At 37.2% G+C, this 13,240-nt stretch overlaps 1 protein-coding gene across 1 annotated transcript in view; it reads right to left on the bottom strand.

The window, feature by feature from the left end:
• Positions 1 to 13,240, bottom strand: part of ADAMTSL1 (ADAMTS like 1) — a 454,301-nt gene that overhangs the window by 386,308 nt on the left and 54,753 nt on the right. The window contains exon 3 of the mRNA XM_032138382.2: positions 7,509 to 7,554. Within this exon, the coding sequence (XP_031994273.1) occupies positions 7,509 to 7,554 (46 nt within the window). The remainder of the gene's footprint in view (positions 1 to 7,508; positions 7,555 to 13,240) is intronic.

The raw sequence follows: 13,240 nt of genomic DNA on the forward strand, positions 1-13,240 counted from the left end.
TCGGCACATTTATTAGGAAGAAATCAACATTCTTGCAATTAGAATTTCTTTCTCACTTAAGAGTCTTCCTACTTGAGGTTAAGAAATCCCTCTCCTGCCTTGGATATATTTCACCTGAGACTGGCAGACCGGGCCTGGGAGAAGAGAAATGCACAGAAGGGGTAGATAGAGCCACCAAGTTTTCTTTCAGCCTTCTGCTCTTCCAAAGCTCATCACTCTGAGTGAGGGGCTAAGAATGTCCCCTATGAAATAACATCTGGGGCTAAGTTCAGACTCTTCAGCAAAGAAAAATATCCCACTTCTTTCCCCACAATATACTTTGTACTGCACCTGATAAAATGACCCACAGGCCCCCATGCCTCCTTCATGCCTCACCTTCCACACATACTAAGGACATTTAAATGTCCCTTAGAGAGAATTTCCTGACCACCTCATCTAGAGCAACCCTCCATCCCTGTGTCACTCTCTATCCCATTACTCTGCTTTATTTCTTTCATAATCATTCACTATCACTTCTCGGCCTTTTAGCTAAGATCAAGTGTAGCATAATCATTCACTATATGAAATTGTGATCTCTTAAAACTTTATCATCTGCCTTCTCACACTATAATATAAGCTTCATAAGAACAGGGGCATTATCTTGCTCTGTTAATATTATACCCCACTGCCTAGAAAAAGTGTCTGAGACCTGGTAAATCCCAGTGGATATTGTTGACTCTACTTCCATTTTTCAGAAAACTAACTCTGTCTCTCTCTCTTTCTCTCATTGCAGCCTGAAAAAATCCCTTTCATCTTTTAAAGCTCAGCTCAACTGTTACCTTATTTAGAATGTCATGCATTTTTTTATTCATCCTATGTGTTGAATGACTACAGTGAGTTGGATCAGAGGCTCTTAATTTCTGTTTACAGCACCATTAATGTCTGGGTAAGTTTTTTGAGGTACTCCTAGGCCACCAGGAATACCAAACAATTCCATTTATTAAGCAGTTAGGTCCAAGCAACTTAATATATATTTGTGTCCTGATGACTTAATAGCCATTTGAAAAAACAATGCATATAACTTGAGAGAAAAGTACTATTTTACTTCATTCATAAATAACGTTTATTTACTAATGGGATGTGTGTGCCTGTACTACTTCCCAAAGCCTGGAATCAGATTGGACAATCCTCATTCTTGTTTCCTATTCCATGTTGTTTTTGTCACAGTACTTGCTTTTTATCAAAGCAAACCCAGCTTTACGAAGATGAGATGTCATAGAAAGGAATACAGCACGATCAAATGGTTCAAAGAGTGCTCAACATATGTTAAGTCCTGATATGTTTCCCTTGAATATTTAAAATAACCTGAGGCAGTTCTGTGAGTTTTCTGCGTTTCCCAGTTCATAGTGCAAGAGGCATGGTGTCAGACGCTGAATGCCAGACCCTGCGTATACTGCAGTGAAAGAATCAGACATGGTCTTTCCATGACTTAGCACTTTATTCTTACCTCCATACTGATAGCGTGCATCATACTTTATTTAGTTTTGTGTTTGTGTATTTGTCTTTTCTTCTAGCCTCTGACTTCCCCCAAGGGCAAGCTGCCTATCTCTTTATTGATGGTGGCAACTCCTAATATCCCTAGTGCAGAACAGGAGTTGGGTGTTCAAGAAATGCTGTTTTAAAACTGATTGATCAAGAGAATGAATAAGTGAATAAGCAAAAAATAAATGGCCCTGGCAAGTAGCATCATGCCTTATTTTCAACTGCTAAAATAATAAGGACTAGATTATGGGAAAGTTCAGTAGCCTACTTCCCATCTTAGAGTGCCTCTTGGCTGGAAAGAGTCCAGCGTGCAGGCTCACTGACCAACTCTCGCAGCTGTTATTATTTACTAGAGCACCTCTCTAGACTTCAGGGGTATTTCTCTGGTCTGAATGTTGTTTCAACAGTTTCTTTCAAATTCTGGCCAAGGAAGACCTGTAGCAGAGTTATTGTTTCTTCCATATGTTCCATTTGATCCTTGACATAAAGCAGCAAGTGTTTCCTGACTTTGTGATATACAAAGGCCTTATGAGAAAAATAGACATATAGACCAAATGGGAATTTACCTTATGCCCACCGTTAATAACCACATGAACAACTGTGTGAATGCTATGAATTTTCACAACCTCAATGAGAATTACTAGTCAAGATGGATGGTCAATTTTACAGCAAGGATGAGAACTTTGCTTCCACTCTCCACATTGACTCTCTTTGCTCTGACTCTACTTTATCCCTCGCTATGAATCTTTTCACTATAGTCATGCCAGTTACTAAACTAGCATAGACATCTTCATTAATCTGCATTCAGATCCACATCCAGTATAGTCCAGATATGATACTTCTTAAGAATTACAGAATTTCAGAGGTGGACAGGACCTTTGAGGTCATTCATTTCAAATCTCTCACTGTTTGAGTGTAGAAACTGAGGCTCAAAGAAATTATAAACTTGCCATAATCATTCTGTTCTGTCTGGCTATAATGTTGCACGGCCTTTGCCTCTTGTTCCACAAAACAATGCTGGAGATCACAAGAGTGAATCATGTCAAATTGAGGATGAGGCACCGTAACTTAGGAAAAGCCATTCTATCTCTAGAACATACTCAAATCTTCCCACCAGAGCCACTCTAGTCCACACAACCATTGGCATCCACCTGAACTACCGCAGTGACCTCCCCTCCTGGAATTTCTGCTCCTTCCCCCTGCTTTGCATCCATTCTCCAGAGTGAGCCTGCAGCCAAACCTATCGTTTTCATTATAAGTCCCGTTCTACTCTCCCCTGCTTAAAATTATCCAGGAGCTTCCTCCTCCTCCTCCTCCTCGTTCTTTTTTTTTTTTTTTCCTTTTTTTTTTTTTCCTTTTTTTTTTTTTTTTTTTTTTTTTTTTTTTTTTTTTTTTAAATAGAGACAAGGTCTTGTTCTGTCTTCCAGTCTTGAGTGCAGTGGTGTAAACAAGGCTCACTGCAACTTCAAACTCCTGGGCTCAAGCAATCCTCCTGTCTCGGCCTCCCCAGTAGCTGGGACAACAGGTGCACATCACCATGCCAATATTTTGTTCTTGTTTCATAGAAACAAGGTCTTGCTATGTTTCTCAGGCTAGTCTCAAACTCCTGGCCTCAAGTGACCCTTCTGCCTCACCCCTCCATGCCCAAAACATTGGGATTACCGGTGTGAGCCATGGTGCCTGGCCATCCAGCAGCTAATTTTTGTACTTAAAATATAACGTAAGTACTTTACAGTGTCCTGCATGATCTAGCTCCCACCTACCTCTGGTTTTGATTTTTTCTTATCTTCCAATACTCTTCCTCTTGCCCACTAGACTTTAGGTATATTGGCTTTATGCTTTCCTTGACACAGCAAACTTTCTCGTACTTCACAGCCTTTGCACTAGCTGTCCTTTCTGGATTGCAACTCCTTAAGATTCATATAGCTGTTTCCTTCTTGTTATTCAAGTGTTACTCCTCAAGTGGATTTTCTGAACTTCCTCTCTGAACTAGCTACCAATAGCTTAATTTTCTGCATTGCACCAACTGCTATCTGATATATTTCCTTTTAAATAATTTGTTTGCATGCTTGTTTGTAATCTCTTTTTCTCCATTAGAATGAAAGGTTCAGGAGAATTGGGTCTTGGTTTTATTTAACAATGAACCCCAGGACCAATAACAATTCTTGGGCTTAATACATATTGTTGTCTTAAAAACAGTAAAATGTTGTAGTGAGCAACAAAGAATTTAATAAAGAAATTAAGAGCACCACCAGCTACCACAAGCAGCGTGGCCTATTATGTTGCTAATTATGGTCACTGTCTCCTAAATACCAACTCATATGAACCTTAAGGATATTGCAAAAGAAGCAGTTTATAAGTACTCTAAACACATTGGAAGTCACTTTAAAATCCCTAATTAAGTTCAAGGGGTTCAAATTTGAGGTTTAACGTGAAGATATGACCTAAGAAAACCTTTCTGAGAGCTTCCTTCACTTAGTCTTGTGGTGAAATCTCTGAGACCTAAATGATCTGTTTGACTGATTTGCTAGCTCACACCTATTGTCTACCAATAGCATCTTTGTCTTTCCTTCCAGAGAGGGAGGACCTTGCTGCTTCTTTAGAATAGAGCAGGGAACTGTAAAATGGGAAAGATTAGATAAACTCTGTCCTTAGGAATGAAACTAGTCTTCTTGAACCAGCTACACAGAACATAAGAAAGTACCATGACTATGAGAACTATGCAAACATTATGGGAACTTTAACTTTCTTGTATCGACAAACTACTTATAGAGTGGTTGGCAATAAATTTTTAAATGCCTGTGAGCTGATTTTTCAGGAAAACAAAAAAAAAATGGGAAACTGGGGAGATGTTTTCTACTCCTCATATTACCCTGGGGAATACGAACTCCCCAAAAAGTTATATGTAGCAGTTCTACAAAAAATAGGAAAAGAGGCTGAATCTTTGGAGATGAAGTAGTTCAGAAATGCCCCAAGGAAGCTGTCCAGGGATTAAAGATGACCGTGGAGATTTACCTAAGAGACTCTCAAGTTTTTCTAAATCAAGCATCTAACAAAGAATATTTAACTGAATTGTTCTAAACTTCCTAATTTGAAAAACTGGGATGTGATCATGAAAATATTCTTTCTTAAAATTTTTTTTTGTGTTTTTTGGCAATGCTGCTTCTGTTATCACTAAAACCAAGAAAATAAAGCTTCAAATTATTTGAAGAATCTAGATTCTCATAAAAAAATGCAGCGTCAGTTTGATTCTACAAGCTATAAAGATTTTGGCTCATGGAGTGCTATGGATTTTAAGTAATATGAGGTCAGAGTCTGATATGGTTTGGCTGTGTCCCCACCCAAATCTCATCTTAAATTGTACTTCCCATAATCCCCATGTGTCAAGGGAAGAAACAGGTGGAGATAATTGACTCATAGGGGCCATTTCCCTCATGCTATTCTCATGACAGTAAGTTCTCACAAGATCTGATGATTTTATAAGGGGCTTCTCCCTTCACTCAGTTCTCATTCTTCTTTGTCCTGACACCTGTGAAGAAAGATGTCTTTGCTTCCCCTTCTGCCATGATTGTAAGTTTCCTACTTACAATTCCCACCCCTGAAGAACTGTGAGTCAATTAAATCTCTTTTTTCCAAATTACCCAGTGTTGGGTATGTCCTTAAAGCAGCATAAGAACGGACTAATACAGTAAACTGGCATCAGGAGTGGGGTGCTGCTATAAGGATACTTGAAAATGTGGAAGTGACTTTAGAACTGGGTAACTGGCAGAGGCTGGCACAGCTTGGAGGGCTAAGAAGAAGACAGGAAAATGTAGGAAAGTTTGGAACTTCCTAGATACTTGGAGGGCTCAGAAGACAGGAAGATGTGGGAAAGTTCAGAACTTCCTACAGTCTTGTTGAATGGCTTTGATCAAAATGCTGATAGTGATATGGACAACAAAGTCCAGGCTGAGGTGGTCTCAGATGGAGAAGAGGAACTTGTTGGGAACTAGAGCAAAGGTGACTCTTGTTCATGCTTTAGCAAAGAGGCTGGTGGCATTTTGCCCCTTCCCTAGAGATCTGTGTAACTTTGAACTTGAGAGAGATGATTTAGGGTACCTGGCAGAAGAAATTTCTAAGTGACGAAGCATTGAAGAGGAAGCAGAGCATAAAACTTTGGAAAATTTGCAGCCTGATGATGAAATAGAAACACATTTTTTCTGGGAGAAATTCAAGCTTGCTGCAAAAATTTGCATAAGTAATGAGGAGATGAATGTTAATCACCAAGACGATGGGGAAAATGTCTCCGGAGCATGTCAGACACCTACCTGGAAGCCCCTCCCATCTCAGGCCCAGAGGCCTAGAAGAGAAAAATGGTTTCCTGGGCCAGGTCCGGGGCCCCTTGCTCTAGGCAGCCTCTGGATGGACTTGGTGCCCTGTGTCCCAGCCACTCCAGCTGTGGCTAAAAGTGGCCAAGGTACAGCTCAGGCCATTGCTTTAGGGGGTGCAAGCCCCAAGCCTTGGCAGCTTCCGTGTGGTGGTGGTCCTGCAGGTGTGCAGAAGAATTGAGGTTTGGGAACCTCTTCCTAGATTTCAGAGGATGTATGAAAATGCCTGGATGTCCAGGCAAAAGTCTGTTGCAGGGGCAGAGCCCTCATAGAGAATATCTGCTGGGCAATGCGGAAGGGAAATGTGGAATAATAAAAATGCCCATCATATTGAAGAAAGAGCTTCTTCAACAGAGGGATCGGCAAGTACAAAAGCCCTAAATATGCATATACCTCTTTGTTTCCTTTATTCTCACTTCAACTTATCACGCTACTTTCAAATGCTTTTCAAGTCTTGCTGAGTGAACTTAATTTTGATCTCTCTTGTATCTATTTAGTATTTCCTCTGGGTTTAAGTGCTCCTCCTTCTTCTTCTTCTTTGTTATAAGAGACAGGGTTTTGCTATGCTCCCCATGATGGTCTTGAACTCTTGGGCTCAAGGGATCCTCCTGCCTCAGCCTCCTGAGTAGCTGCGACTACTAATAAAGGCTTAAGCCTTCATTACTTCTTGCTCCTCATCCATTTCCTGTTCCAGTGCAACCCTTGCACCACCAAAAAATTAACCTTTTTAAAAGGGAAACTGTGTAACACCATACTCTTGCTCTAGTGACTCCCATTATTCACTGAACTAAAATAAACTTTGAAGACTAACATTCAAATCTTTTTATGGTATAACCTCAAAAACATATTTCAATTCTTCTCTTTTATACTGCTATACTCAACTCTACTGAAACTAGTGTTCAGACATTCCTGCCTCCAAAGTTGCCCATTATGTCCTCTCCACTGGACTGACTGTCAACCCTTCAAACCCAGTATGGGCTAGTCATAGTCCTCCAAGCCCTATCTCAAATCACCTTTTCCTTTAAGACCCTTTGGATTTCTCTCTGTTTTAACCCACAAAGAAATTTATTTATTTCCTATGGCATTTGTCATATTTTTTCCTAGAATGTGGTTATGTGCAATGCACATCTGTCTTCTTTATACCTCTTACTATACTACAGATGTTTAAAACAGGGACCATATGTTATTTATTCTTGTACTGGTGTAGTGCCTCACACATAGTTGGCATTGAATAATATTTGTTGAATAAATGAATCAGTTTGTCAAATCTGAGTTTGATTTACTAATATTTATTTCATGATACCCCAACTTGTTTCCCTTTTATCACCCCTCTACTCATCCTCATGAGATCTATATGAAAAAAGGCAGAAAGTAGGGAGGAAATGTAGAGTCCTTGTTTTGAAATAGTCTAGTTAGTTTCAAGCTGCTCAAATGATTAAAAGTTTATACTGAGGAACATTAAAAATATCATTTTAGTCCTGCATATAATCAGTACGGTATGACATAAAAACTCTCAGTGAAATACTAATTGGTTGATTTCCTCCTCAGGTTATAAAACTGCTTAGCACCATTCAGTGCTAACAAAAATACATGATAACAATCTCAGAACCTTATACTTACCACATTACTGCATGTTCTGTATCGGATATTTCTTCCTTCACAGCTCCTAGGTTGCAAAAAGAAAAAAAAAATATTACTACTTATGAAAGGCTCAAAATCAGAAATATTTTCTTATAAAAAGTTTCCTCTAAATATTAGTAAAAAGGCCTCTCTTTTCTTCTAAGCATGTTCTTAGAGGGGTTACTATTAAAAATCAAATTGAGCAGATCTAAAGAAGTTATAGATGTAAATTGATTTCTCTGTAAGAGTTGAAACTAAGTATTTATCTTGCCTCAAAAATTTTCAAAATAAGTATTTAGTGCATATTTAATCAAATAAATATTAGTACAAAGTTTTCCGAAAAAACTGATATTCAATGAATCCTTTCTTCTTATTTCTGATATAAAACTGTAGACATATTTCACTGAAAAACTTAGATCTTGAAAATAAACTGGAATTAATGGAACTAATTTCAACATGTCTTAAAATCATAATTCTAAGAATGTGGAAAGTCATAATTCTTAAAAAATTATTTTTATTTCTAAAATATATACTCATTATAGAGGTTTTAGAAAAGACAGATTACCAAAAAGAAAAAAAAGAAGTCCCCTGTAGTTGCCTCATCTAAAGACAATCACTATTATTTTGATTTATTTAGTCCTTTCCAGTATAAATAAAAAAATCGCATCACTTATGCAATTTTGTAGCCTGTTTTTGTTTCCACTTAAAATTTTTTGGAGGCATTTTCTCACAGTATTAAATAACTTTAAAAACACCATTTTGAGAGCTACATAATATTCTATCAAATGATGTAATTTTTTGCATAATTATTCTTTCATTATTTGTCATTTAAATATTTCCACTTTGGTGTTTGATAAATGATAGTATGGTAAACCATCTTTGTGCATGGGTTTTATTAAAAGTTTCTGACTGTGTTTTTGGAATAGATAAATTTCTAAAAGGAGAATTACTAGACTAAAGGGAATGAACTTTTGTAAGGCTCTTCATAAATATTGCCAAAATGCATTCCATAAAGGTTGTACCATTACATACTCCCACCAGCAATACATGAGAGTTCCCATTTTACTGAATTCTTATGAATAAAAACAATCAACTTTTGATAAAATGTTCAATGCTGACACTTAAATCATGAAAAACAGTACTATACTCTTTTCAAAATATGTCACACTTTTTTAAAAAGTAAAGATATACTACAAAATCCTGTGAGAATGATTATACTAATACCTAGTAGTTTTAGAATTCCAGGTACATTTATAAGTTTGTTATATGTATAAATTTATTTAATATTCTCAAAAACCTGGAGAGATAGAGCACCATCATCAAATCCACTTTGACAAAACTGAAGCTTAGGAAGGTTAAGTAACTTGCCAAAATGACCTAACTATTAAGTTGTAGAGCTAAAATTTGAAACCAGGCCATCTGGCTTCAGAAATCACACACTCATGATCACAATGCTTTAATGCCTCCTAATTTACTTTTTTGTTCAATAAACATTCACAGAGCTTCTGTTATGTGTTTGGCAATGAAATTACTATGAAGAATACAAACAAGAATGAATATGACTTGGTCTTTGTTATTAAGAAAATTAATCATATAATTTGGTGTAAGAAATGCATATAGTATTTGTATTAGGTCTTGAGAATGTTACCAGAAGGAAAATGTCATCTGACAACACAATTATACACAGACTATCTTAAAAATATAGAAAGGGTCCCATTCCTAAAGACTTGACTGTAATCAGACTGACTATTACTATGCATTAAAAATAGAAAAGGAATGGCTGGCCACAGATTGAAACCATAGAAATAAGGAGCATGACAAAGACACATGTTTGTCAGTGTCCAGTCCAGCAATGTCCTAGACAAAAGGCCAATGAGTTTCAAGTCCTGCATGTCCCATTGACAAGACTGCTGCAATCTCCACATAGATGACTCATGCTGACCTTGCTGATACCGATGAACATTCAGCTCATCCAAGTACCACCCCTCATTACGGTGTCAGGTTGATCAAGCTACTCGCCAAAAGTGATCTGGATTTTCATGACTGCTGAGAACAGAGAGGGCTGGCCATGCTGACGTGGGTACTCTGGTCCATGTGACGGACAGTTCTGTTCCTTGCTGTAAATTAATCAACTGGCATTCTAGTTTGAAATATTCATCTCATAGGCTGAGTTATTGTGAGTACACCCCCAAGAAAAGGATGTGTTCTTGGTGCTATTGCTGAAAAATATCAGGTTTCTGACTTCAACAATATGAGAGCTAGGTTCCAGCTGACGGTAAATTTACAAGGTAATTGAATTCTAAAACTGGGAGGTCTGTGGTAGCATCCCATCTAGATATCGGTGTTTGCAAAATGTGGTATGCTTTTCAATTTTGAAGTTCCTGCTGCATATGTACCACAGTGCAGTGGTTAAGAGTACTCAGTTTAAAAATAGGCTCTGCTTTCTAGAATCTTGGCTCTGTATCTCAGTTCTATCTTCGGTAAAATGGGATGATATTACTTATCTCCTGGAATTATGAGAATTAACTGAGTTAGTAGTTGTGAATCACTTCAGAAAGTGCCTAGGACACAGTAAGCATTATGTAGACGTTTGATTAATTAAGTACATAATAGATGTAAAAATATAATAGCTATTGAAAGGAGGTCAAGGATATATGGAGAAGAAACTAAGCAAAGGCATAGAGGCATAAAAAGATTTGGCGTGCCTGCAAATTCTCAAACAGTTCTGGTTTTCGGGGGATTTAGGGTTTACGTGGGGAATTGAAGTAGGTGAGCGAAATACCTTCTAATTTTGAACTTTGTAATACACAAAGGGGAACCACTGAAGGTATTAAAACAGGAGATTCAATGGTGAGATTTCACTTTTAAAAGGTAAACCCTGGTGTTAACTATTGGGACTTTAATAGTATATGTTTTTCATCCTTTTAAAAAATTTTTTACCTAACCTTATATTCATGAAAATAATTATGGAAACAAATCTGAATTAGGAGCCTGAAGATCTGGGATATAGATTTTGTTCTTTCACTTGCATAAACCTCTTGCTCTCTTAGGGTCTTAGTTTCCTGATCTGCCAAATGAATATAGGAATGCCTATGCATAAAGTTAGGATCACCAACTGAAATAATGTACAAAAGCTCTGTTCAAATGCCAAGGGATTATTACAGAGATACTGCTTCCTACACAAAACAAAGGGGAAAAATACTTGTTTTAATAGTTTAAATGAGCCTTTTCCCAGATATTTTAACCTGCAAATACCTACACAAATTTTACAGGCATCACTGAATAATAGGAGATATCTGCACAGAATGTAAAAGATTGATTTAAATACTTATTATTTAGGAAAAGCAAAGCAAAACAAAAGCAAAGCAAAGAAAACCCACTTGTCATAATTTCCAAAGAATATCCTGTAGTTGTCTAATGCCTAATATGGATTTGCAGGTAATTTATGGATGCCTTTGAACTATCTTCCCTTTAATATATTACTTTTTTGAGAGCTTCTTTAATTTGACTGAAATATGATATTAAGGTGGTAATGCTTAAGTACGGCAAGGTGATCATTATTGAAAGACATTATCAAATTGTGGATTACAATAGAAACACTAGTCTCTACTATTAAATTGTGGATTATAATAGAAACCCTAACTAGTCTCTACTATTAAATTGTGGATTATAATAGAAACCCTAACTAGTCTCTACTATTTATTCAGGGCCTGCTATAGATATTTGGCCCAGTATTAGGTATTCTGCGTATATTATCTCTAACCTTCCAACAACTCTGCAAAATTTTATTATTCCTATTTAATAGATGAGAAAACTGAGGCAGAGAAAGCTGAGGCTTAAAGCTACATACACAGAAAAGTGAACCAGGGATTGGAATCTAGGCGTGACTAACTCCTAAGTCTATCAAACAATAAGAAAAGGAACATGATGTGCTCAAGATACGTAGCATACTAACACTAAGCTAAAAATTCGGAAAGCTGAGAAGGGAATAGGCCTGAGGGTTGACTGTGACCTGTTATCAGTTCATAAACTACTCCTCAATTCTGGTAAATCCATTTCTAGAAAAACACAGGTAGACACACATTGGAACATCTCCAAGAAAACCATGTTCATCAGTAAAATGCAATGTGAAAGAACTTCAGTGCAGAGAAGCTTGTATTTTTGAAAGTTAAAATTTATGAAATTTGAATATAAATTTCACATAAGTAGCTAAGTGACCATTCCACCACAAGGATTTAATTCCTTCCAAGTGTGAATTTCTTCATCCAAGGCATTTATCTGGGCACAAAATCCCTGTCTGAGAATTAAGCAGTAAAAAATGTTTTCCTTTTTTTTTTTAACAGGTCGCTAATATAAAACAGCTGAGCGATTTCTTTCACATTTTTACAAAGTAAAGTTTACCTCTGGGGATGAAAACAAACATTTGAAATTTCAGTCCAAAATAATGTCTGAGGAAAGCTATAGACAAATGATAAGAGAGGATTTAAATAAATATGTCCTCCCAACATAAACTATAAAATAGTTACAGCACCGTGTTTAGGGAGTTCAGAACTATTATCAATTATGAACTCAGAAACTGGGTCAAGTATGAAAGAACAAAATATAAGTATTAGAATATATTTTAATATAAAAATGTAACATGCACACCTATGTTTCTTGTAGCACTATTCACAATAGCAAAGACATGGAATCAACCCAAATGGCCACTAATTATTGACTGGAAAAAGAAAATGTGGTCCATATAGACCATGGAATACTATGCAGCCATAAAAAGAACAAGATCATGCCCCTTGCAGGGACATGGATGGAGCTGGAAACCATTATCCTCAGCAAACTAATGGAGGAACAGAAAATCAATCTCACTTACAAGTGGGAGCTGAATGATGAGAACACATGTATACATGAGGGCTGAGAACACATGTATACATGGGGGGTAACACACACTGGGGCCAGGGGAGGCTGTGGGGAGGGAGAGTACCAGAAAGAATAGCTAATGAATGCTCAATACCTAGGGGATGGGTTGATCTGTGCAGCAAACTACCATGGCACATTTTTACCTTTGTAACAAACCTGCATATCCTGCACATGTACCCCAAACTTAAAATAAAATAAAAATAAAAATAAAAAAATAGGCCAGGTGTGGTGACTCATGCCTGTAATCCCAGCATTTTGGGAGGCCAAGATAGGCAGATCATGTGAGGTCAGGAGTTCAAGACCAGCCTGGCCAACATGGTGAAACCCCGTCTCTACTAAAAATACAAAAATTAGCTGGGCGTGGTGGCAGGCGCCTGTAATCACAGTTACTCAGGAGGCTGAGGCAGGAGAATCACTGGAACCCAGGAGGCAGAGGTTGCAGTGAGCCAAGATTGTGCCACTGCATTCCAGCCTGGGCGACAGAGCAAGACTCCATATTGGGGGGGAATATATATATATATACACACACACACATATTTATATTCTATATATATATGATACATAATACTTATGTATCATATATATATAGAATATAAATTCTATATAATTCTATATAATACATAATTATGTATGTATTATGTTGGGAGGACATATTTATTTAAATCCTCTCTTATCATTTGTCTATAGCTTTCCTCAGACATTATTTTGGACTGAAATTTCAAATGTTTGTTTTCATCCCCAGAGGTAAACTTTACTTTGTAAAAATGTGAAAGAAATCGCTCAGCTGTTTTATATTAGCGACCTGTTAAAAAAAAAAA

Source organism: Hylobates moloch, unplaced genomic scaffold (genome assembly GCF_009828535.3).
Source record: "Hylobates moloch isolate HMO894 unplaced genomic scaffold, HMol_V3 SCAFFOLD_19, whole genome shotgun sequence".
NCBI classification, from domain to species: domain Eukaryota; kingdom Metazoa; phylum Chordata; class Mammalia; order Primates; family Hylobatidae; genus Hylobates; species Hylobates moloch.